The sequence below is a fragment of the Drosophila mauritiana genome, chromosome X, assembly GCF_004382145.1.
Source record: "Drosophila mauritiana strain mau12 chromosome X, ASM438214v1, whole genome shotgun sequence".
In the NCBI taxonomy this organism is placed as follows: Eukaryota; Metazoa; Arthropoda; class Insecta; order Diptera; family Drosophilidae; genus Drosophila; species Drosophila mauritiana.
This window is the reverse complement of record NC_046672.1, coordinates 17,577,759-17,604,524: the sequence shown is the minus strand read 5'-3', so window position 1 is coordinate 17,604,524 and position 26,766 is coordinate 17,577,759. Positions and strand designations below refer to the sequence as shown.

The 26,766-nt window shown below is 45.2% G+C and overlaps 1 protein-coding gene across 6 annotated transcripts in view; it reads right to left on the bottom strand.

Annotated features, from left to right (window-relative positions):
- Positions 1-10,898: 10,898 nt before the first annotated feature.
- The window catches only part of LOC117148571 (probable Ras GTPase-activating protein), a 41,390-nt gene continuing 25,522 nt past the window's right edge, over positions 10,899-26,766 (bottom strand). Inside the window, exons 3-8 of one of the 6 annotated variants that reach the window (XM_033316032.1) lie at positions 26,195-26,266; positions 15,900-16,020; positions 15,701-15,828; positions 12,095-15,631; positions 11,733-12,027; positions 10,899-11,572 (exon numbers count right to left, since the gene is read on the bottom strand). In XM_033316032.1, the coding sequence (XP_033171923.1) occupies positions 11,326-11,572; positions 11,733-12,027; positions 12,095-15,631; positions 15,701-15,828; positions 15,900-16,020; positions 26,195-26,266 (4,400 nt within the window). In that variant the 3' untranslated portion in view covers positions 10,899-11,325. Of the gene's footprint in view, positions 11,573-11,732; positions 12,028-12,094; positions 15,632-15,700; positions 15,829-15,899; positions 16,021-21,476; positions 24,099-26,194; positions 26,267-26,766 lie in introns of those variants that run through there. The other 5 variants (XM_033316033.1, XM_033316030.1, XM_033316031.1 and 2 more) reach the window with 5 other exon arrangements.

Here is a 26,766-nt window from a genome sequence, read left to right as displayed (position 1 = left end):
TCATTTTTTAGCACTAAGAGAAAAATAATAAGTCATAATTGCTATGCTACCTCTACAAGAGCATAGTTTACATAATTTTATTAGTTTTATAAAGTTAATCGTAATTAGTTTTTTACAGTGCTGGTGTTGTTCGTGTGTGCTCGTAATTTCATTTCGAGTGCCTTTTGGCCCACCGCCCACCGTTTTGGCATTGCTTGGGCATGTTGCCACGCCCACTAAGGGCACGTCCCCCCTCGACTTGGCACATCCCCCTTGGCCCGCAGCTCATTTAAAGTTGATGGTGTGTGAAAAAATGTGAACAGATTTTTATGTAATTGAGTTTTTAGGCAGCCGTTTTGAGGTCGCCTTTGTGGTGGCCGCCTCCTTGCGATGTCCTTTCGTCCTTCCAACCCCCACGCCCACGCCCACTCACACCACCGCCCACCAGCGCCCACGCCCTTGACTGTTGTCGCATTTTGTTACATTTATTTGTCGCTTGATTTGATTCTTATTTCCTCCGCCTTGGCTGCGGCTTCAGTTCTCCTTTTTCCTTTTTATTTCCCGTCTGGTTGTGGGCATTTCCCTCGCCCATTTTCCCTCTGAGGTCTATTTGCCCTATCAATGATGAGGAGCGGGGGGGGGAGTTGAACTGGCCGGAAAGGGGCAGTTCTGATTCAGTTGACCGATTTGCGGTCGATGAGGCCAAGTTGTGCGGTTTGCAATTGCACTGGGAATGGGAATGGGATAAATCGCAGTGGAGTGGACCAAAGTGGACACAGGCATCATTGATTTTATGTAGCGTAATTAGCGCAATCTGTTCGATACATTTGGTGTGGAATAGAGACGTGCGGTTGACTACCGATCATCCCTAAGTCATTTTATGTGGCATGCCACATGCTGACGAATCCTATTAACTTATCACGTTAACTGTTTATCATTGAGCATATTATGTGTTCTCTTACAGGTTTTTCTAATTACAGTTTAATACGAGATGCTGTTATTGAAGAGATGCAAACATGATTGAAATAATAAATTATTTTATTATATTCCTAATTTCCTCATATATTGTTGCTTTTCATTTAATATATAATACGACTGTCTGCCACCTACTTATGAGGTGTATAATTTCGCTGATGAAGTGATCTTCATGCCGATCTTTGCTTACTGTCCATCACATTGGTCATGCCAATCCACCGCTGACTGCCCAGCTCCATTATATTCCCATTTCGGTTGCATGTAACCGATCAGGAACCGACGATCGGTTAACCCCATTCCCGATCCCAAGCCACCACCCCCTCCCCCCTCACGAAAACCGAAGGATGAAGATGAAGATGGCCTGACTTGCAGTCCGCTGCTTATTAGCTTGCATTTAAGACCCAGCAGGGTTTTCACACCTCCGACGCCCCGCTGCGCCGCTGCAAGCCGACAAACGAATGGTAACCGAAGGCGAAAGGCAAAGACAAAGGAGGGAAATAAGGGTAAACGGGATAGGGGAATACGGGGGAGAGTGGCTAAGAGGAGCAGGAGGATTCCTCGGAGGAGCGAGGAGGCGCGCTTGAACAGCGCACGCGCGGTGCAATCAAATTCAAATCACTTTGCATCTTTGAGATCTCAATAAAAATCTTTTCTCCTCGGCTGCGATTATGCACTGACAAAAAAAAGACAGTATGCTAAAACAAAGATTAAGATTTAACTTATTTATTCTCTAATAAGAAACCGATAACTGCCCTAAATAAGCTAAAACTTTAACATCAATTAATTTTATTCAAATATATATATCAGACTTAAAACTAATGGCCAAAAAAAACCTTTTTGTTTTGTTTTTTCCACATAAATATGCACTTTTTGAAAAAATTATTATTAATATATTTGTTAAAAGGATTACAGTATGATTTTTAAGAAAAAGTGGGCGAAGGTTCAAGTTACTGGTTACTTGTGTATTTGACTTATTATATCCTTTGTTGTGGCCACAGCACTTGACTATTTTTTCGCTCAGTGCAGCTGTTGCCGCTGTTGTGTTGCGCCTGCCATTGACTTTAATTGTTGCCGCAGGAGCATTGCTCAAATATTAATTGGTTTTTTCTCTCTGTGTGCGGAGGCAGCGACTCCTTCGATTTTTGCTGACTCCGACGATTTCTGGCTAAAAAAAAGAAATACGACCAAAACATCAGGGGCGACGCGGGCATGGGAGCGGGGAACCGTAGGCGGCGAAGGGTTACCATATTCCACGTCTGTTTGCAGCGCGAAGGCTGCAAAAATTAATTACGATATCATGATTTACAAAATTAGCCGCAAATGGTGCGGCCCTTTTTCTCTGTTATTCCACCACTTCCACGGCCTCCACCCCTTTTGCTTACCTGAGTGGGCAGGTTTCGGGGGCGTGGGCGTGGCCACGGAGTGGAAGGTTCTAGGTCGCCTACATGCCCATATATGCTCGAGTTGGCCAACAAAAACTCCTGCCACAGGAGGCAGTATCTTTAGCGAGATCAACGATGTAATGCAACGCAAAATGGGTAACAATTACGTGGATTTTGAATGGGAGGAAGTTGTACTTAGTGGATATATTGGATATATAGGAAAATTGGAGAGATTTGGATACATTAGGCATATAAAAAGTGACATATTGTAATAGGATTAATGTGCAATGTAAAAGAGAAATGTATATTAAACAATTGCTTAGTATTTATATACAATTTATTTGTATTAGTTTGCTTTTGATACTAATATTTCATTTATTTAATTTTCTTGTAGAACCATTTAATTACATACACTTCAGACCATTAAGGACCATTCATCATTCGGGCCACTTCCTATAGCAATAAATCTGGACCAGGACGCACTCTATCTCCGTTGCAACTTTGTAAGGAATGCAAAGGGACAATTCTCGCGGGGATCGCAGAGTTTCTTGGCCATATCCCCCACCCAAAACTAATACAAAAAAAGGGAGCTACCTGGGCAATTAAATGCGCCACCTGATCGGCCTTGGGCGGCATTTTCAGCGCTCCAGTTACGATCCCGATCCCGACCCCCATTCGCATTCCCATCCTGCTCCAAAGGGGAGCAACACTTGCCCAATGGGTTTCGCCCTTTTTGCAGCACTTGGTCCAGCTGCCGGCCACGCCCCCTTTGGCTTTTAGGGGCTGGGGCATTTGCCACTGTTAAAATTTTGTCGCTTCTTCTTCGTCTGCGTTTCTTTTTCCGCCTAGTGGTAATTAACATTGTGGTTTCTTCTGCTCGCCGCCGCGCATTCCATGCGCCTTTTTTGCATATGTGCATTGCGTTTATTAATGTCATCAACGCCCCAGCTGAAGCCCCATCTTGGCCAACCCGCCCCCCGAGCGGCCACGCCTCCTCATCCGCAGTGGGGCAAAGTCGAGTTGACAACTCAATCTACTGCACTTGGCGAAAAATCCAGAAATTGGTTCTCAATATGTGCATTAATAACCTTTTTGGATGAACTTAATACAGCTTGAATATACATACTTCGAGCTTAAAAGATTCAATGTAGAATATAAATACATATATAATTAATAATAATACGATTAATATTATGATGTATATTAGTGAAGAGTACTTTAATCTATAGTACATAATAATAGGATTATGCTAAGAAACTTCTTACTAAACTTACTTAAGCTAAGGATACAGTTATCCTTGCTTCAGACTTCTTGACTTCCTATGGTAAAATCTGATTGGCAACGTGGTTATTAATTTCTCCAAGTGGAGTGTAAGACGTGCAGGGGCGTGGGGCAGGGTGCTCATCATCAGCGACATCAATTAAAATGATTCCGGCGATCAGAAGAAAAAAAACAATACAGAAAAACCGAAACAAAAACGGGCGAAAAAAGGCAAATTAAACGCCTAACAGTAAGCCAAAGGCGCTGGCGAAACAAGAAAAAAAAAATTGGAGCTAATTTGATTAATATGCCAGAGGGGCAGAGCGGCAGGGGGAGGGTGGAGCACACAAAAGGGGGCCTAATGATGGGAAGTGCGAACGCATTTTGGCTCCCAAGACGAGTTCGTTACGCGCGTAATTGCGAAAGTAATTAGTGCAAAGCGTTCAATTGCGATACTCGCAACCTGTAACTGGTTAAATCCCCATTCCCCCTTTTTTGAAAAAACCACAAATCCCTTTCCCCCCACAAGAGGTTCAACTGTACATGGAACAATGGCGGGTTCCCACAGACGAGCATCTCGCTTTTTTCATCCCCGGTGGTGACCCCAACAAATGGCTGGGAAGCCACGAAAAGTATCCAATGGCAGGTTGACGACTTGATGGACTCCATTTTTTGATTTAATGAAGCCCAGTATTTGCGTTTACCTAAAGCGTTTGAAGTTCAGCCGACGATTTGGTGACCCCAATGAACGCGACTTGTCATTCAGAACGCTCTATTACAATGTTATGATGATTATCTACTAAAACACTTTACTGAAATTAAGAAACTAACCTGATTGCCAAATTTTTTAATTTGTTTCTAAGTTAATAATGCGTTCCTTTCTTCAAGTGGTGTTTCTTAGGTACTGCTTTGTTTTTGCAAAGTGCCATACTTACTTAGGATATATCTGTTCACCCTGGTGACCCCACAAGTGTGGTGGCCACCCTTGCATCTGGCGCAGTGGTGACCCCGTCTTTGGAGATGGAGGTGCAATCCGCCCGGGGACAATTCGATGTGCATCTAGGCAAGTAAGTCGCAAATCCCCGACAGCCGCTCGAGCCGGGCACACGCAGCGATTTCACGGCTAGCGAAACCACAGAGGACTCAGCTGAGCTCCGCCTCCGGTGCGGGATTCCGTTCCAGATCGCATTCTCCGGGGACGTGGTTAGTCCGGGCATATTTCACGCCTCCTTGGCCGACGTGCTTCATGGAAAACTAACCACCAGATTCGGTGAAGGAGTGAGGGAGGTGGGACGGTGGCGGAGTGCCGATAAGGATATGACAAATTTCACGCGCTTAGCGCGAAAAGGACAACAAAGGCACACTGAGCCAAAATTTACGGATTAATTAGTTAATAAAATAAAGAAGTATGTGCACAATTGTAAAGTAAATTGGTCGATCTTGAAATAGTAATTTTTGTGTTAGAAATGAAACATTCATATAACTGTTTAATTTAAAATATAAATTGCTTAATTGTTTACATTTAAAGAAGCCTGATTAATATAAGTCTTATATAGTCTTATATAAACTAACAAGGAAGTGGCTTCTAGGTACATATTTATAGTATGTTTTTAGGTATGTTTTAAACCAAAAACGTTTGATAAATTTCTGTTAATATAACCGCATTTTCTCTCTGTGCACGGAAGGTGACTGACAAGACAAGGTGGACGCCGTCAGCGGCTTACCTTTCGAGTCGCACAGCGGCTTTTGTCGGATTCCCAAGGACCAAGGACCAAGCACCCAAAACCCAAACACCCAAATCCCACAACCCGAAACCAAAAATCAAAACCAAAAACCAAAAAAGCGGTGCGACAAATGCCGAAAATGAAGTCAAGATAGCAATCGGACAATCGGAGGGATGGATGCCGTGCGGCTCGAGTCGCACTTTAATCAATCGCAACCGATTTGTCGGCTTAGCATGTACAACATGACGTAAACAAAGAGCCGGGAAATGGGAAATGGAAAGTGGAGTGGGAAATGGAAGGGAAAATCGGTATAGGAACGAAAGGCAATGGCATTTCGAATAGAAATCGGAAGTCTCGAGCGGAGGGTGGCCGGCATTAAAGTGAGCAATCGACGAGGATTAGCGGCTGCCTGGCAGTCGTTCGCCGCGGTCGGGCTTAGCGGGTATTGCCTGTAAAGTGGCCCGCTAATAGTTGTTTAGAGCGTGAGAAGATGAAGCCGAATGATGACGGTTACCAGCGGGCGGGCCGGGATTACCGGATCTGTGTTTTTGGCCACTGCAAAAATCCCTGCCCAAATGGAAATTGCAGTTGAAAAATTAGGCTTGCAAAGCTAACAAATGGGGGAAGATGCTGATTTGTTTTAGGAATATATATATATATATATATATATATCTAGAATATATACCTGTTTTTACTTAGTTACTATAATACTTTAATTGTATACTTTAATATTACCCATGATCAAAACATTTTAGGTGTGTCTATTTATTTTTTGTAATAAACATAGCATTATGGATCACTTAATACACTAGACTGCGTGTTCAGCTCATTTCTAAATAATATTATTATGAGTGGCAAGTAAATGCATACCTTCTTGACTTATCGCATTGTTTCCCAGTCGATAGATACTAGAAATCCATTCAAATGGTTAGTTGTGTCCAATGGGATGATAGGATAACAATTTATAATGGCTTAAGTACGATTTATATGCGGCTAATCGGGCGACCAGCATCGCTTGAGGACCTAAGTTCGGGCGAAATAAGAACCCTCCCCTCGGCTTTTGGCCGGGGCCGCACGACCCCGGGGGTCCGAACCCTTGACAATGGCTCTATTTTTATGCGATTTACTTGTTTTGATAAACATTCGACATTTCTGACAGTCAGACGACACCAGGAGACGCGAGTCCTTTGTGCCAGGAGCACCCCAGTCGCATGGAAGAAAAGGGCACGGGCTGCTGGAAATAATTTGGAAATTACTCTCCTGCCATTCGGAGTTTTATGAAGGTCGCGTGCGGTTTCGATCGGATCCATGTAGATAGGCGGCCCGCCATATAAATCATACATAAATCTGCATTCAGCCGAGAGTTTACTTTATTGTTTGATAAGTATTTGGATAATAATTCCGGGCGCTGCGACGAGCGCTTAACACCCTCCGCAACAGATTGGAATTGCAATTGGAACAGGAATCAGAGATCTGAATCGGAATCTGAATCTGAATCCAAGCCCGAGTCCGAGTCCGAGGGTTGCCATCAAATGGAGATTTATGCAGGAGTTAAGAGACTTTTATGGGGTACCCAAGCTGAAGGACGGGCATCCTTAAATCGGAATCCAAATCAGGCAGCAGCAGTCACTCAAAGACAACTCTCAAGTCCCAAGTCCCACGTCCCATGTCCAGTGTCCAGTTTCCAGAGCAAGGGGCACTAATAAGCACCTTGGGCCACTGGCGTTGGACAACCGGTGAGCAAATTGGATTACTTCATTTCATTTCTGGCGTCGGCTAACATCAAGCACACCAAGGATTCATCCATCCATCCGCCAGTCGCAGTCGCAGTTTAAGCTCCACTGCAAGAAAAAACTGCTTCAATCCATTCGAAAGTGCTATGGAGACTGACGTGGAATATAATTATGTATAAATAGTTTTTAAGCAGTATGCAAATACTAACTTCAGGTTACCAGCATCTACTTTTAAAACCAAATTAACTTTTCTGTCTATATCTTTAAAAATACAAAATAGAATTCGTTTTTTTTTTCAGTGCACATCTTCGGCTTGGACTTTGCAGGCCGAGTAGGAAATAAATAAAAACAAATTTGCAGTCGGACATTTGGTCGATTGATTTCTGCAGCTCACGGACTCCGAACTCGGGCGGAGCCTTCCCTTTGGTTTCTTCGGACCCCTCACTCCTGAAGAAACCCCCACACCCGCTTCATCCTTCTACATGAGGCATCCATCCAATTCGAATCTTCAAGTTTGTGGCTCAAGTTGCCTGAACTTGCTGTTCGCTTGCAAATTGCCGCATATTTGTTGAGTAATTACGCTTTAACTTGTAATAAAGAAGACAAACAATAAAACGAGGCCCCAGCCGTGATACCCCCTCCCCACGCTCTGCGAAAGGGGGGGGGGGGCTGCCAGGGGCGGCGTGGAACTGACAGGCTGGGTAGGGGGTCTAAGGGGGCTGCGGGGGGAAAGGAGCACATCTGGCGGCGTGTTCTCAATTGAAAAGCGTGAATAACAAACGTGAACGGGGCGCAAATTGGTGAAAAAAAGAGTCGATGGCGAAGTTGAAGACTGTTCAACTGGATCGAGAGATTTGCGTTTATGCGGTGGCGAAATCGTGTAATCAATGGAATGCGTAGGCGATCATTAACTTGTGTACGTAGGAATTGGAAAAATGTGTCATATGGTATAGTTGCATATCTTTCAAGATATAAAACAGTAATTCCCAAAAATGGTATTTTGAAAAATTTGTAAACACTGAAATCTATTGGTTCCTTAAATTAAATGTCCCAAACAAAAACATTTGAATTTAATTGCCTGAACGCAAGTGAATAGATTTTGGCATACATTTTCTTACATTTCCTTTGAAATTAAGATTGAAATTTGATTAAATTTTGTAAAATTTGTTGCCTTACCGCACATATTTATTGCAGCCACTTTAGCTCGCTGGAAATCGGTGCACTAATCAGCACTGAAAAGCCACCAAGTCTGGTATAATTGACGCGAAAACCGCGAAAAATAAAGAGCGCTGGCAAAAAAGTTAAGACCGGAGACAGAAGAAGAAAACTGGACGACGAGGTGGCAGGAAGAGAGCGAGATGGCAGCAAGGATGGAAGCGAGATAGAGCGAGTGCTCCGACTGGCCAAAACCATAAAATGCATTATTATGCTAAATGACTATAAAAATCACGTTTACAATCCATTTATGCCTGGGATAATAACCCATCCCATTCGACTCCATTTCATTGCCCTTCGCTCTGGCTGCCCGCAGAGAGGTGTTGTGGGGGGCGGGGGATTTGGTGTTGTTGGGTGGTGGGGTTGGTTGAGGCGGTGCAGATGGACGGGATGTTGGCTAAAAACCCTGAAAGGCAGCATTTGTTTACGCCGCGAATAATTGAGTTATCTGATCTCGGTCCTCGGAGTTGGACTTGCAGCTAGCCACAAGACACGAAAACTCACTTGGATTCCTCCGCTTGGTTCCTGCCTGCAAACGAGGCTGGTCTCTAGGTCTATTAACCAGGAGGGTAAGGGGGAGGGTTACCAGGGGGCGGTGGTTTTGGACGGCACATTGCATGTTGGCCATTGGCAGCAGGTAGGTGTGGCCGCGGCCTACGTAGCAAATTGTTTGGGGCGCATTAGATGGCTGCTTACCAGTGCCTTTGCACTGAGAATAATAATTACTGCAGCCCTATTGGGCTAAATAAATAATTATAAATAACATCATTATTTACTATTATTTACTAGCACAAATCACCATTGATTAAAATCAGAATGCTCCTTGAAACTCTTTTACAACAAATACTATCATATTAGCATACTGAAATGACTTTTATTGCAGTTAGCGTCAAATATTAAACTATTTAATAATTCATTATTAATACAGTGCTCATTTCAACAATGAATTAATGTATTTCATTTTAAATGTAGTATTGATGATCTCAACGTACTGAAACGATTAGTTACCATTTTAAAGGCAGTTAAAAGTTAAACGAATTATTAGCTAATGATTCATTTCTAAAAACACATTTTTAGACCGCGCCTTATAGATTTGATCTAATTTCTTGCAGTGCATTGAGCCCCTGGCCCCCCTCCCCTCTTTGGCAACCTGCGCATTGGTAATGACTTTATTTGGTTGCTGCGTTAATGGGGCGCAGTCTGCTTCTACATCTCCATCTCCATCTGCATCGTTCCGTTCCGTTCTCATCCTCGCTTGGCGGCAGCGCAAATTGAAAGCGCATTTCAAAATTTTTCACACCTGAAAATTATTTCGTCTCGAGAAGGTTTTCCTCCTGCGTCCCCTTCCCCCGGCCGACCAGCCAGCGGGGGATGGGGTTGCAAGAGCAGGACGCGGGGCAAGTGCAGCGAATTCCGATTGTGGAGTGGCAGGCTGCAAAACACTCTTCCCGTAGCGCCGCACTCGAAAAACGAGAAACACCAAAAAGAAGGTGCCGACTGCAATTAATCAAAATTTAATTTCAAAAAGTGACGCTGACGATGAAGTTGAGGCTGACGATGAGGCCAAAAAAATTGAATTGAAAAGCGGCCAAAATGAGAGGAAGAAGGATAGAGAGAAAACCGGCAGAAGAAAATGTAATTAATCACAAGACGGTTGGGAAAAATGGGAAAAAGCCGCAGCCAACATGGCAACAAGGCAACAAAGAGCCAAGGAAAACAAAGGAGGCGTCAAAAGTTGACCGGCCAGTCCATCAGCAGTTGCAGAGGCGCCCCTCCCCCCTTTCCTTTGTGGTGGGGGATCCCCTGCTGCCCCTTACCGAGAGCTAACCAGATTTCCGTTACAATTTATAGCCCCTCTTTTGGTAAGAAAAATGATATGATGATATGCTATGTTCCCCCCATCAAAATCGTTGACAAAGCAGGGCGATCGCATTTGAACCTGATTACCGATTGTTGCTCATCGAAAATCCATATTCTTTGGGCTCCCTGCGGAGGGGATCAGCTTAAATATATGATTTCACTTTACTTTAACATTTAACATTTATCCATATTTGTTGAGTTTTCAATAGATCGTGGCTCTATAGTTGGCTATCAAAAGATCTGTCCTCAAAGTTTAGCTACACAAATGGCTTAAATAGCTTTTTATTCGTTATTTATTTACTGCCTTACAATGTAGCTCACTAATTTAAATAAATACTTTTTTGTTTGCTTTTATAAAAATGTATTGAATTTACCATATATAACAAAGACGTTTTATACGATTTTGCAAATAATGTTAATATTTTTTATTTGATTTTAAATTAAGATCTTGAAGATCCTAAACTTCTAGATTGTGAATAACAAAATGTTGTTTTTAAGACTACTGGCTCCATCTAACTTTAGGCTCATCAAAACATAAGCGGCGCCCTCTACTTTTGAATGTTGGAATGTTCATTGTGTATACATTTTACATAGGGAGTAAGAATGTAAGCATGTGCTGCTTTCATTGACCGCTAGGTGTCGCCCTAGCTGATCTAAACTGTCGACGTAATTTCCGTGTAAGTTACATACATGATACCGAACTCTACATACAATCTGCAGATATTCAACAAAAATTGTACATAATAAAAATAAGCGAGCCAAGTCGTGAATTTTTGTCTAACTTTGGTTATAATTTTATTCATTATCTTAACTTGTTCTGGTTCTTCTTCACTTCCATGCTCCGATCTTCAGGGGTTTATCTTGCTGCCTTTGCAGCTGCGTTTAGCGTTTTCACAATTTGTTGGTTTTAAACATAGATTGAGAAATTATGTATAATGTATGTATGTTATGCATAGTTATATATTAAACATGTAGTATATATATTATAATTTATGTAGCATACAAAAAAAATATCTAAAAAAAAAATAAACAAAAAGGTATCCTTAAGACGGAACCGCGACGGTGTCCAGCGCAACAAAGATGCCACCGTCAGTATGCTAGGTATGCTAGGTTTCGGTTTCGGGTTCGGTCGCGGTCACCTCCTAATCCTCCTTAGTCTCCTTCTATCTCTGCCCTTCCTGTCTGCCCCCCATCCGCTCACTGTGGCTTCTGGGTCTTTGGTGGTGCTTGGTGCTGCTGTTGCTGCTGCTGCTGGGTCTCGTACCGCTGGCGCAGGGCGGTCAGGGCACTCAGCAGCCGGCTGTTGGCCGCATCCAGTGCCGCGATCTGCTGGCCCTGCTCCTCGATCACGCGCTGCTTGTGCGACAGCGCCAGCGACATCTTCAGCTGCTCGCGTCGCAGCTCCTCCTCCATGGTGATGAGTCTGCGGGAGGATTGAAAGAAACTTTAATTAGGTTTACCCCTGAAGGATGGGTCCATGCAAATTATTTAGACAGCCGTGTGGCCAAAATTAGTGTGGTTATTCAAAGCTTAGGTTAAGCAATAACGAACGAACACCTATTTTGGCTACATCGCTTGCGTCTCGAAATGAATTCAATCCCCACCTGTCGATGATGCTGCGCATAGTGGACTCGGACTGCAGGCTAAGATTGTTCGATCCATTGCTGCCCGCCGGGCGCTGCAGGCCGAACAGCTCGTCGCTGGAGTCGCGAAGCTCGGCCTCATCTCGGTCCAGCGTGTGGCAGAGCGTGTCCAGCGTCTGTTGCAGCAGCTGGATCTCTCCGTTCTGGTCATAGCTCTTGCCCAGTCCCTGCTCAGAACCGGCGCCTCCTCCGCCGCTGCCGCCACTGCTGCGCAACTGCCTGCGTCGCTTGCCCTCCTGCAATTGGTTGCAGTGTCCTGGAACCAGAATTTATTTCATGTTATCCGTTTCCTAGTTAGATTCACACGGATTTTCCCAACTCACCCTCTGTATCCGTGCTGCTGTCGGAGAGCGTGCGCGCCGAGTCCAAGCTCAGGCGCCTCTGAGCCGCTGATGTGCCCGATCCCACGCTGCCCGCCACACTGCCGGCATACTGCTTTAGTTCCTGATCCCGTTCCCTCTGCTGCTGCTGCTGCATCGGATTCTGCTGCTGCTGGTGGGGATGTTGATGGTGTCCCGCGGCACTGGAAGTGGACAAGCCATAGCCCACATTTCCACTGCTGCCGCCGTAGCCACTGCCGTAGACATCCTCGCGCTTAAGCGGCCCATTCAGCCGCCCGTAGGCGGATGAGCCGCCGCTCTTGCCCAGATTCGAGGTGGACGCAGATGCTGAGGTGGAGGAGCTACTGCCGCCGCTGAGCGAGCGTTGAGCCTCCAATTTGGTCGCAATACCCGCTCCAGCAGCTGCAGCCGCTGCATAACTGAAGTAATTATCCGCCGACAGCTGTTCGTCCGAGGAGCTGGGCGTCAAAGTGGCTGCCTCCAAGGCTCCGCCACTGTTGAGGAAAGCCGCCCTCGCAGCCACCAGTCCACCTCCAATTGGTTTCAAGCGGCTGCCAAACTGTTGTTGTTGCTGCTGCTGGTGTGGATTACTCTGTGCCGATGATCTGGACGAGCCAGTTTGGGGCTGAAGCTGATAGGAGGGATTCTTGAAGGCCAGCGGCGCATTGTGACTGCCCATCGCGGCCTTCAGCTGGCTCTCCACGGGACTGGAGGACTGCGAGGGCGAGGGATTTGTGGAGATGCTCTGGTAGCCAGAGCTGCAGTGACTGCTTTTCGCCGACAGCTGCTCCTTGCCGGGAACGGCGGCCGGCTTCAGATGACCCTGGTGGTTCTGCTGACCCTGGTTGTTATGGTGATGGTTCGCTGGCTCCGCCACGTCATGCTCCTCGGCGTACTTGAACAGATCGTCCAGATCCTCCAAGTTCTTGGGCATATTCGAGTTGGGATTCATATTGTTACCCCGCACATAGCCACCTGAGTGATCGGGTATTCCCAAATTCAGTTTGTGATGGCTCCGTCCGGCCCCCGCTGGTCCCAAACTGGATTTCATCATGGGTGTGGGCGACTTGCAGACAAAAGCACTGCTCGTATCGAACCCAGAGATCTGGATTTGGAACTCCCCGTGCATGTCATCGTAGCTGCCGCTCTGGTTATTGTTGCTGCTGCTCACGTTGCCATTGGCATTGGGATTTCCATTCCGTGGCAGTGTCCTGGAGCGAGTGCTCGAAGGCGTGCTGATCTCGTAGTCATTGCCATTGTGCGACATATACGGATAGTTCATGCGATCCATGCGATCCATGCGCTCCATGGTGCTGGAGGCACTGGTCTGTGGCGCCGGCGGGCAGTGATGTGGATGCAGCTGCTGTGGGTGATGGGCATGCTGCTGGTGGCTGTGCAGCAAATTGCTGCTGCTACCATTAAGCGATGAGGATGCCATCGAGGTCTGCGATTGGGCATGCTGCAGGCCTCCCGGCGAACTCATATATTGGTTGCCGGCAATGGAGGTTTGTGAATTGGAGAGCATCTGGAGTGGATGCTGGTGGTGCGGCTGTTGCTGGTGGCCATGCTGTTGCAGCTGCTGATGTTGCTGCTGCTGCTGTTGCTGCTGCTGCTGTTGTTGCTGCTGCTGTTGTTGCTGCTGCTGCTGCTGCAGTAAGCCATTAACCGTGGGATCATTGTACCTAAAGATATTCTTCTCCAGAGAATTCGGCGTAAGTACTCCTCGCATGATGCCGCGCTCCGCAGACAATGGTTTACTAACAATCGCATGCTGCGGCTGGGCCAACTGGCTTTGTTGTGGCAGTAACTGCTCCGAGTTGGAGCCGGTGTGCGAGCCCGATGATCCCGGGTTGCGATTCTCCTGATTCTCGCTGGCTATCGAGTGCGTGGACGAGGTGGCCGGCAAATATCCACCCGGCAGTGCTGTGCCCATGCCATGCTCTTTGGCTCGGCTGATTTCATCGAGAATGTGCTGCAACGGATCCAGCTCGTGCTGCCTGGCCTCCGGCAGCTTCGCCAGGCTTTCGCTGAGCAAACTGTGTAGTATGGACAACTGTTTGCCCTGGTCGATGTAACCGGCCCAATCGAGGATCGAGTCCGGAGCTGGGTGCTCCGGCCGCGTGGATATAATCTCCAGAAACTGTTGCATGCGAGCGGCCTCCTGCTCGAGGAAATCGTTGAGAAACTCCATAAAGTTCTCCTTGCCCTGGAAGCGGGTGAAGTTGGCCAATGTTTGCAGGGTCTTGGCCACCAATGTGAGATTGCGGGTGGCACGTGCAGACGGCAGTTCGCTGGTGATGTTGAAGAGCGACGGCGACAGGATGGCCGGGCACAGGAAGCGCAGGAAAATGCTCGCCGAGATCAGGTTGTCGGCCATATCCTGACGGCCCAGTTGCTGCAAGCGCTCCCGGAAGGTGGCAAAGCAATTGCGCAACTGGGCGGGGAAATGCTTGTGCGATTCAAAGATGCACTGCCACGCCCCTCGGACCGCGCCGCGCAAGGCGGCCTGCTGTCGCTGCAGCGAGCCCGCCGACGAACCGCTCGTCTTGGTGGGATCCACTTCGCAGTCCCTCTCCGACTGAATCAGCTCGTTTATGGGTGCGGATAGTGTGTCCTGTAGATACTGTTCGCCCGTCAGCTTGAGGAATGCCTCCATGCTCTTGGTGGCCAAGGAGTTGCCCCTGAACGTAAGCCTCTGATCGCCAACTCGCAGCAGATCGAGGGCCACCACATCGGTGAGGAAGGCGCCCGCCAATCCCTGTGCGTGCATCAGCAGCACCAGTGCCTGTCCAATGTCCTCCTTGGCCTTGACTCCGATCACCGGCTCCAGGGTCTCGCACACGCGCTTGTAGTTCTCTTTAAGGTAGGCCAAAAAGTTGGCGTACACATTGATGGGCAGGATGTCGGTGCTCTGGAAACGGCACTTGATCCTCAGCGTGGGCAACTGCTCCTTGTCCTTGGACCCACTGCCGCCGCCGCCCGAGGTCCTGCCCAGACTGTCACCGGCCTTGTCGCTCAGGATGGGATACCATTGCTCGCAGGGCAATCTGGAGGTGACATCGTGCACGGGTATCTTCACCGATCCCACAAACTGGTATTTGTCCCGCTTCTTCTTCTTGTCCACCTCACGGAAAACGTTTACAGTGATCACATTAATCTCGGGTATGTCGGGGAAATCGAAGTGCTCCCCCCAAAACAGCAGATCCGTCTGCAGCTTCACCGAAGTCCGGCCGTACAGCGTCTTGTCCAGTTGCAGTTCGCAAAAGTAACGCTTCTTGGGCGGCAGATTCTTCGCCTCGTACACCCACATCTTCAGCGAGTTGTCCGTGCGACGCGTGTGCTCTGCATTCGGAGCGATCGACTTGCGCAGCGAGTAGATCCAAAGGTCGCGCTCCTGGCGCGATCCGCATGAGTAGTACCGCTCGCCACGAGGCCCGCCCCGTACCTGGAAACAGTGACGACGTCCCAGTACCGACTGGTGCACGGGCGCCACGCCCACCGCCCCAGTGCACGAGAGATCTAGAAGAAGAAAGAACAAGAAAATGGTTTTAAGGATTGGCCAAAACTCCATTATAAGCCAGAACTCACCTATGGTGGACATGACGGCGTGACTGGACAGCAAACTCTCGTGCGAACGGGAGCCCCTCAGTCCGCCGGATCCGCGCTTGGTCCGCTCCAGCTTGGTCACCGACTTGGTCCGCTTCAAAGGATTGGATCTGTCGCACAGAGAAACGATGGCATATTATTAATATTGTGATCTTGAACATATATTCTCCTGGGGACTTACTTTTTGGAAAAGAAGTTGGTGAAACGCGAGGTGGCATTGTGCTCCGTCTGGTGCTGTTTGCTGCCCAAAATGGGCGTGGTGGGCGCTGATCCACGGCGGCACGCCTTCTCATAGGACGTATCTGCAAAAGAAGGAAGCGAAGGATATGGGCATTAGTAGGGATTATCTCACAAGTGCCAACTCGAATTTCTCAACTCGAACACATTTCATTGACCTTCTTTTCAGGTGATTCAGATTCAGTTCGGCAAGTATTTTAATCCCCAAATGATGAATTTCCATCCCATCTCACAACATCTCCCGCACATTCCTCTGGAATCCCGTCCCGCATAACAAAAACGGCCAAAACACTTCGGTTGTAGTTCGTTTTCTTATTTTTTTTTTTGGAAGACTTAAAACTGGTTTTCGCCTGCCGAACAAAAGAAAAGGAGCAGCTGCTGCTCAAATGAATTTATCCCAGCTCCGGAGAGCCATCAACATCGCCGCATCACCTGCCGCAAAAAAAAAAGAAATAACAACAGCCGGAGCAGCCAGAAGACATGGAAACTGAGGCAAGGCGGCAAGCGCAGTGGCAGTGGCAGCAACGGCAGCAGCGGAATGGGCAGGTAGCAATGATTCATCATTCATGTGCCTCATTACCGTGGCAAGATGCTAAGCGAGTACACTCAACACAGAGAATAGAACCAAATGACACGGACCAGATGATTCGAATTCAGGTTATCAAACCTGTTTTCCAAATAAAAAAAAAACTCTGCGTATCTGTCTCATTGTACTTAAAAACCATGAAACATTTACTTTATGATCAACTTGAATAATTTAATTCGGAATAACGGGAATAGCAACTTAATACTGATTATTTTGTATTTATTTAACAAATTAGAAATTCCATTTAAGGGGAAATTCATGCTAAGTTTATAGCAATTATTAATCAACAAAAGCAATTTAAAACAATAAAATTGTATAAAAAGTATAAGAAATATATAGAAACTGGAGTATTTATATACTACCTTAATTGAGTAAAAAATAGTAAGAATTGTCCCTTAAGTCGCCTTTGCCGCAGTGCAACCGTAGCTGAAACTGAGTTCAGAATCCGGGTACCAGAAACCAGTTTCCACCTGGGCATCTCGTCTTCTCCTTTCCACAAAGCCGCCCGCACAGCCAAGAAGAAAATGAAGAACGAGCCCAAAAACAAAGCGACCTTGTCGAAGGCAGGCCACCTACAAAGTTAGCCATGAAAACAGGGGGATATCGTGTGTACCGGCTGGCTGGTGGGAGGTGGAGGAGGTGGAGCCCATGGACATGGTGCCACATCCCATCATTCTGACTCATAGGGGGAGAGAGAGTGAGCAAACATCATTTTTATCTGATGGCATGCAAAGGAGGCATCGAAACAACGGACAGGCCATCCCATGTTCCATGTTTAATGGGTTACTCCGCCCATCAGTTTCTTTTGCTGTCCAAAAGGGCTGCCTTCCGCATTTCCAGGTTGATTCATTTGAATGCCCACCACCAGATGCAAACAGCGCGATTTGTCATTCATTCAGAAAAATACACACCAAATTGTGTCATGTTTGGCATACGAAGACACACAACTTCTATTATTAATACAAAATGGTAAAAATATGACATATTCCTTTATAAGATTAAAACTCGTTGATGAGCAACTGTATCATCGTCGTAATCTTACCGCCTGGCGTGCACAGCAAACAGCCAGCTCAAGCCAAAAAGCATCAAATTCAAAGCGATAAAGCATAAATGAATAAAAAAAAAGGTGAGTCGAATACGGCGCATTTATACCGATTTTGTAGACGGTGGGTGTTCCACGCCCCCAGATTAATGCCAAATCTAGAACAGGCACGCAAATCTGGCCAGCAGAATGAAAAAAAGGGTAGCCAAAGAAGACGCACCCCATGAACAAAAGTATCATTTAATTAAGGGAAACTAAGCAAGGTTGCTATCAACACTTTCAAATTAATATACATACTATATGTACATACATATAGTAAATATGCTCTTTCTCTGCACAAACTTTCCATAATAATCTAGGGCAAGTTGGCTTATCAAATTTCTGTAGAAACAAGCTGCAATTACTTGAACATTTCTGCCTCATAAAGAAAGTAATTATTGCACCCACTGAGCATTTGAATGGGTTTGAACTGCTCTCTCAACGATGACCCACCATTAATAACCAATGTAGCCCGGAGTTCAAGAACTGATTAGGTCTCTATGGGATGATACAAACGAGATTGTCTGTTTCGACATTTAAAAATCCAATGAAACCCAATGATGGCAAACACCATTTCGGGCAAAAAAAAAGGTGGGCCAATCCGCATATATAGTGCGATGAAGTCAGCAGAGATCAGGTCTATATACTATTACACCAAATCTCAGATGAGTGTGTAATAATTTGGTAATTTTTGGCCAGATGACCGGACCTACGGGACCGCGAGTTCATGATCGTGATGATGCTGAAATGCTGACTACTCACATACGAATATTGCTCATCGCTTGAGTCACAACATGAACAAATTCTTTGGTTTTCGGGCTCTTGAGACAGCGATGCAATTAAAACGGATTAAAAAGAGAGAGGTCGGTTCGCTTTCGCTGCGAACCATCGGCCGAAATGGTGATCGATCGAATTGGATCGGATGTATCTTGGGCGCCTTGGGCAGATGCTAACTGTGCGATAAGGTCAGCGCTCAATTATCGACGCGTTAAGTATGATAAACCAAAGCCATAGCCGCAGCACCGTGTGGAAAGTAGGAAAATGCGTACAGTGATCACTCACTATCTCACGATCCGTCAGTGGAGCTCTGATAAATGGAACTAGCCAGACAAGCAACGATCGTGGCAGATAAATGGCCACAGTATCTTTATCTTAACTTTGCTTTGTTTGGCTCCTCTTCTCGCCGCATTTCTCGAAAATGTCAACAGTACTCGGTTGAGCGATATGTGTGATATATGATCTATGGAACCATGGAGTCGCAGTCTTCTGCGGCGATAAGGGGTCGATCAATAATGAAGTAACTTCATATTTGACTAGCGCACGCTCTCCAAATCATAAATATTCCTTTCGGACTTGTCTATTTTCTATTCTCATTTCATTTCCATCGTCGCGTCCGCTTTATCGACGAAAAATGGGAATCGCCTTGGGTTAAGTCGTTAGTTACGAAAGCGTTTGCGCCTTATCACATTACAAATAAAATGCAACTGAACTGCAACTACAACTACAACTGCACTGAGCGAATGCAGCGGCAAACTACAGCAAACACTATCTCCATGTTTGCTGACCACTTGACATGGACTGTGAGGCACTTGAAAAAGATGCACATGTGTTTCGAAGCTCTATTTTTGGGCACAAAAAGTACGTATTTACATTTCGTAGCATTACAAACTTGGTTCTTTTGAAAAATGAGAATTGCAAATAGTATGCCCTCGCATGTAACAAAAAGTCTTAAGGCATTACAGATTACATCACAATTTGGTTTTCGTAAATTGTTTGGCACACAATCATTCAAGATGATTTAACATAATTGCAAGTATTTCAGCCACAATTTGTCTGCTTATTTTCGTGAACTCTCTTCAAATTGACACCAATTATTTGCAGTGCATCAGCGAAAAATGGCAGCAACAATTTGAGTTTTAAAATAAAGCGGCTCGTTTGTTTGGCATTCTCATTCTCCGCTCGCTCACTCTCTATCTCTCTCTACTGGCTTCAAAAAAAAACTGGTTTCTTGTGCGGGTGTGTGTGAATCATAATAAAATAACAACAGTCCAGAAAAAAGCAACGAAATTGAAATTGTAGCCAGATAGAATGACTGGGAAGAAGGCAAGGGAAGGGAAAATAAAAACAAGCAAACAGAAACGACGCCGCACAGTGGGACCATAATTTAAATGATCACAAATCGAATTGGTCACACTTCTTCGGCGGCGTTAATGCGAATCGATCGGGCATTTAACGGTACCGCAGAGCGTGATCCTCTCTCTTTCGAACTCATTGAAATGCAATGAGCTTCCTAGCGGCGTTCCAAGTATAGAAAACTGATTCCGATTCAATGGCCAGCACAGCGGGAATAATTCAAGAAGTCGTCTCACTAGTTGAAAAAAAACACCAATGGCGTTCCTGGAATACCAAATCAGAATGCAAGAGGATAGATATACTTTATTTATGTACACACTCCAATCACTTTCGAATCGGTTTATCCGGGGTTCAATTCAGAATTTACACAGAAAGAAATCAAATCAGAGCAGAATCAAGGCATTTACTCAATGCTTTTTTAACGACTGTTATGCAGGTCAATATCAAATCACTTGATCTATTCCTAACCTTATAAAGAATAATATCGAACAAGAACTTGTAAATCTATGACCAAATTAAATGTACAATGTCATACAGCCCTGTCTAACATTCGTTCTGTAACATAATATTATTTAATATTCTTATTTTTCTGTGCACTGCTATGAAGCCCATGGTGCGACGCTTCACTGCCCTCCAGGGCCATCAAATTGAGCTACAATTGAGCTGCACAATTGGGCTACGTTCCAAAAGAATACATATTACTTGGGCGCACATAAATACACATATATATACTGATGTACATGGTGGCGTCGGTTGGGGGAGGAGGGTTCACCTCCGATCGTGTGTAAATAAAGTAGCTGGCAGGCTTGATGATGGCAAACGTCGCAAAAGAAACGCACAGGAAGGCTTAATAAGAGCCGCCAGAAAGTGTGAAGAACGCACGAAAAGAGAAGGGGGCTGTGGCACAGCTGCGGTCATAATAATAGCCCTTGAAACATTTGCCCATTAAATGGAAGGTACCCACAATAAAAGTTGTAATTTACAAGCATAACATTGTGTTGTGGAGTTTTTATACTGGCCATTATCAACCCTAATAGACAATTTGTTATATACTTTACACTTTAGTTAATAGATCTGTGGATCATTAGGCAATGTCTGCCAGTAAAGTAAATAGTAAAAACTCGATCTAAAATGGAGCGTATCTAAAGTATTATAAATATCAAAAAATACCACTGCTTATTATACAAATAAAAAGTATGACATTGTGCTATGGAGTTGTGTACTGGGTATCATTCCTTATAGAAACTATATTATTTTCTACCCAGTATCTACTAAGATCCCTCATATTATATCCAGAACCCAACGATATTAATGAGCAAAATTGAAATACAGTAAAGGGTTTCGTTTTCGATACGCAGAAGTGATCTTGGTAATGGAAAATAGGAATTTCAGATGAGTTCCTAATACCTTTGTCATTAGTTTCTCAGTTCTCTGGATAATGATAGCTATTGCAGACCTATAAATTTGGCCCGTACTGTCATTAAGGGGCGGGGGTTATGTCTTATCTTATCGTGACCCTGCGCAGATAGGGGAATACCAAATGCGATCGCCGTTGCTCGATACAAACGGGGATCGTTCGATGCGATCGAAATGAAATGGTATATGGGATCGCAAAGGGGTTGTTTTTCGGTTGTTTGCCACAGGAAATACTTATGTAGTACTTGCTGCCCATTGAGCAGGGACAAAGAATTTTCGTTTTGGGGGGGGGATAATCGACCTACCGGAATGATGTCCCGCATCGTCGTCCGCCGTTGCCGTTGTCTCATTCTCTGTGGTCACAGAGAGATCCGCTCCAATTGCGGATGCGGATGCCATGTGTATGGCCAGATCCCTGATCTTGAATCGTTCGCAGATCAGTTTCTCGCACTGATCCGCCTGGAAATAGCAGTTGAGCTCGTCCAGACTCAAGGGACACACATCGTAGGGCTGGTAGAAGTGTTTGCCCCAACTGCCATTGTTGCTGGAATTGTCCCCAGCACAGCTGATGGACAATGCTCCCTGCATGACGCCCTGATGGACTCCGAGTCCGTTGGATCCACTGCCCGATCCTAGGATTCCAGCCTGATTTGGTTTGAGCAGCGAATTGCTGCGTGCCACCTTGGTGGAGTGGGCACGTCGGATGAAGCTAAGCGATTTCTTGGGCGGCGAACAGATCGCCGAGGTATTTGGGGGCGTGGCCGCGGCTATATCCGTTGACAGCTTGGACGTGGACTTGAGTAGAAAGAGGTTCTTCGGCGGAAAACTGTGCGTGAGTATCGAGGTGGCCGAACAGCTGTTCTGCAGCTTGTATGGCGACGAGCCCGCTATCTGACTGGCCGTACTGCCGCCGAACAGCTGACGCTGTTTCTCCTGCAGCTTTTCCCGCTTCTCCTGCTTCTCCTGGTACTTTTCCCGCTTCTTCTCGAGCTCATCCAGTGCGGCTGCCTCGCGTAAAACAACTGAGGGCGATAGATTTTGCGGCAGGGTCTTCGATTTTGCACGGAGCGTAATCAGCGTCGTCGTCGTCGTCGTTGTCGTAGTGGTCGTATTACTGGTACTACCATTACTATTACCATTAGTATTATTATTATTGGGCGTCGTATTTGTTGTTGCCAAACCGCGCTCCACCGATGGCAGCGGTACGGCCAGTATATTGGTTCGCGATCGCGATTTCATTAGCTTTATGGGCGTCGAGGTGTTCGTCTGCATGCGACTTATCTCTGAGTCATCATCGTAGTCGTTAGACTCATGGGCGGCGGATAGTGCCTGCTGTTTGGGCGGCGGGGGCGTGGCCAGGACAATGTCGTTCTCCTCATTGAAATGTGTCCTGGGCGCAGCCGCATTTGGTATGTTCTGGCTGTTTGGCATGGATGGCATGGATGGCATGGATGGCATGCTGCTACCATTACTACCCATCGAGGACTGCTCGTTATCGCTGCCATTCAAACTGATGACGTTCAGTACGATGCCATATCGTTTCAGTTTCGATGGGGATGCGGTGGTGGAATTATTATTGCCGCTGGGCAGGGTCTTGAGCAGCTGTTCGCGATGACGTGCCTCCGTGGAGTTCTCCTCATCCTCATCGGTATCGGAGTACTGGGCCGTATTCTCGCTGCCACTGATGCTCCAATTGAAGCCGCAAGGTGGCGACATTTTCGATGGAGTTTTCCGCTCGAAGAGAGCACTAACCTTGGCCACGCCGCTCTTCACCGAACTCGATTTGCGCAGACTATAGCTTTTCGATGATTTTGTTTCGGAATTCGTTAGGGAATTGCTATTGCTACTTAGGCTCGTATTGCTCGAGGACTTTTGGACCAGATGATCTGCGGGCGTATCCTTTTTGGTCTCCTCTTCGTCTTCTATTACCAATGGTACATAGAATGTGGAGCGTCGTCTTTGGGATTTCTCCTCCGGCGTCGCTACTATCGGGCCTTCACTGTTTCCTGTGTCTGCTGTATTTCCCACTGCTGCTGTTGTTGTCGTTGTTGTTGTGCTGCTAGCGGCCTGCAACATTTTGTTATTTTTCGCTCAGTGTAGATTCGAGAGCATGGCACACACACACATTCGCAGAGTAAGAGAGGTGGAGAAAGAGACAAAGAGAGGGAGCACACGCAGGTATATTTTGTATTTGTGTTTGTTGACGCTGCTGCTGCTGCTTCTTCTTCTTCCCCTTCTAGTACATCTACTTCTTTCTCTTTTTCGCTGATGCTTCTGTTTTTACTTCTTGAATTTTATTTACTTCCCCTCTCGCTTTGCCTTTGAGTTATTTTTGTTGCTGTTGTTGCAGTGTGCGTTTGTCGCTTGGCTTATAAAAATTATGCGCTCAACTGCATTTCCGCGTTTTTTCTCTTTCTCTTCGCGCTTTGTTTTTGCTGTTATTTTATCGCCTTTTCGCATCACATTGTCGCTTGGTTAAGTTTTTCTTTATTTATCTTTACTTTTTGTACTACTCTTGGTTTAACGTTGTTGTTGGTTAATTTTGGTTTCCAGTTGCAGCATACACACACACACACACACACACAAACGCAGCGCAGAGAGACTGCACTAATACACACTCATCTTTTTTCTCCTTCGTGTGCAGGAATGCGTTTTCGGTTGTTGTTGGAATTAGGGGATAAAACACTTTAACAAAAACAGCACTAGCTTTAACAATTATTAAAAAAAAATTAGAGGTGTAGCTCAGCAAACAAGGCAAAGGAGGTATTATTTTTAATGCACGCAGAATATAATAAAGTGCAATAATATAGTTAAAACCGAGGCACGCGAGAGCGAAACTAAAAACAATAATAAACGGTCGATTTAAACAACCGCCAGCGCCGCTCCGTTCCGTTCCGTCCACTCCACCCGAACTCTTAAATCGATCTGATCTAGCGATGTACAAAACATCTGCGCAGCGCGCATCGATGTTTTGTCTGCGGCGATACTTTTCGGCGTTTTGGTCGCTATCGATTAATCGATTTTCAAGCAATGATCGTGTTCTACGTGGCAGTAATCCCTTTTCAGAATTGTGCTCTAATTGAACGCATAGTTCTTTGTGTTCTTAATGTCAATATACAACGTTTTTCACACAGTCGCTGATCTCGAATGCGAAAAGACAAAAAAACAGCAGTCGACGATCGTCAGTGCTGCCCATCGAGGGTGCTGCCCATGCGCAGAGAGCGTCAGCGAGAGAGGGCTACAACAACGCCACAATAGCGGTAAAAATTATAGCTACCGCAGCGAAAAGAATATAAGCCTTTTTCGATATACCAAAATTTCAATAAGAATTTTCTCTAAATTTAAAATGTAGATATATCTTTATCGTATTTTTAAATATATCTTATATCATATTTTTTAATTTTCTACGATATTGCTAATATATATTTCTAAATAGCAAAGAACTCTTTTTTGTTGTTTTTAATGCTCATATGTATGATACGACATCTATGTAAGTATCCACGCTTTGAAGCACACTAAGTAATCCTATTTTCCTACCTCAACTGTGGGTGCCTATGAATGTGTGTTAGGTGCTAGTTGGGCAGTCGGGCAAGGCATAATACAAATTAAGGGAACACCAACCGAACCCCAACCCCCCCGTACAACCCATCCATACCAAGCGTCGTAACGCTTGGTTCGCTCTTTACCTCTATTTTATTTTATTATTGTTTTTTTTTTCTTTCCGTTTTTTGTTCACTGCGGAAGTGCGTGACTATGGGGTTTTATGTGACACGTTCACCTCCTTCGCCGCAACGAAAAACGGAAGACTTGTTTACGAGCGGCTCGAAAGTAACCATTTCCATTCGCATTTCCAGGGGCATTACATTAGCATAGGGGCACAATGAACTGCTGTGAGAGGGAGTTTTCTGCTTTGCTTATCAACTTTCAACCCCTGGCCAAGCGATTGTTATATAAGCCACGTCCTGCCTCTCGAAATTCCGTTACATTTTAAGGAAAGGAGTTCCTCTAAATTCAATAACAACATGCATTCGAGGAGTTATGCAAACAAACATGGTTAATCCATGAAATAGTGCATACTTTTTGGCTCGTGTAAAATACAGTCACTTCGTGTAGATATGCACGTGTAGAATTCGAAACTTTACAGTAGAATATAATGCGTGGATCATCTTAAAACGCCTCGATTTATGCAGGGAGTTAATATTATAAAGATAATTGCGAGTGGCGTATGAATGAAAAGTCTCCTTCTTTTAAATAATCATATAGTAAACTTCTTGAAGCCACCGAAAGTAAAGCAAAGTTTGTTAACAATGCTGATTTTAGCAGAAGGAATTAACTTGAGTGGACTTATTCAATATAACCAGTTGTTTGCTTAAAAAAACTTAAAGGTGCTAATAACTAACTCAGTTGCATGGCATTTATAAATATTTATAAAGCGTTTTAAGACTGATTGCCTTTAAGTGGCACATAATCATTTGGTTTCGATTTTGCAAGACATGAAAGTAAAATTTGTATTGTTGTTCGTAATAGTTAAAGTGAAAATGCCATAACCATTCCAGCTTGCATATTTACATATAGAATGAGTAATTTTTTCTTATTTTTTTTTTACTATTTGGGAATCCCGAAAACACGGAAATATAATTCTCACGATGAGCTTCCGATATTATATGCAAGTTTTAGGAACCCCCAGGCGTCCGAATGCATAGGGTTAAATATCGCCCATGAATGTGATAGTGTCCAGCAAGTGCTGATAAGCTCAGAGCAGATCGGATTGCGCTGAGCCGGCAAAAGTATTCGCGTTTGTGGGTTTCTAGGTCTCTATATGGCAGTCCAGTGCTAAAGCGTTCTAAGCGCCACCACATGGAAATCGGGGAATCAGAAACAGAAACAGAAACAGAAACAGACACAATGTCACGACATTGAGATACGGATAATGCATGAGTAAGTTGCCGCCATAGTCACTCACTCAATCATTTACCACACTGAAAGGGAATCAATCGAACAATCGGGCACTTTGTGTTGTTACCTTCGTTCAGCGATGTATCGTTTAACGCCGTATCGAAATGTATGCGAGGCAGTGTCTTCGACTTGTACTCACCTGCAAGTAGTGGAAAAGAGGTTGAAATGGATTAGTTGTGTTAAATGCAAATGCCAGATGTCTACTAGATACTAGATACTAGATGTTTTGTGTTTTCTGCTTGGTGTTTTGTTTTGCAAAACTCGACCCATTTACATGGCCTGACCTTTGAGCTTGTGCTGTAAAATTCACTTCAATTAATGCAAAATATGAAATACAGACAGATACAGATACAATTGCTAAACATCGCAAGTGGTCGCGGCGATGACAATGTGGGGCACGCTCGTAAATTGAGCAATTGTTGTAGGTGACCCAGGAGTCTGTGTATGTACGTACATATGTGTCTGGCATCTCTGGTCTTTAAAAAGAGCCCCAGGCCCCTTGGGTTCCCAGACGAAGGCATTATTATTGTGATTATGATTGTGCCGTTGACACTTTTTCCCAACCAAACACTGCATTATCTACTTTGCGCGGGTCATCAGTCGTAACTGTGCAACTGTAAATTATGCCGCCACACAATT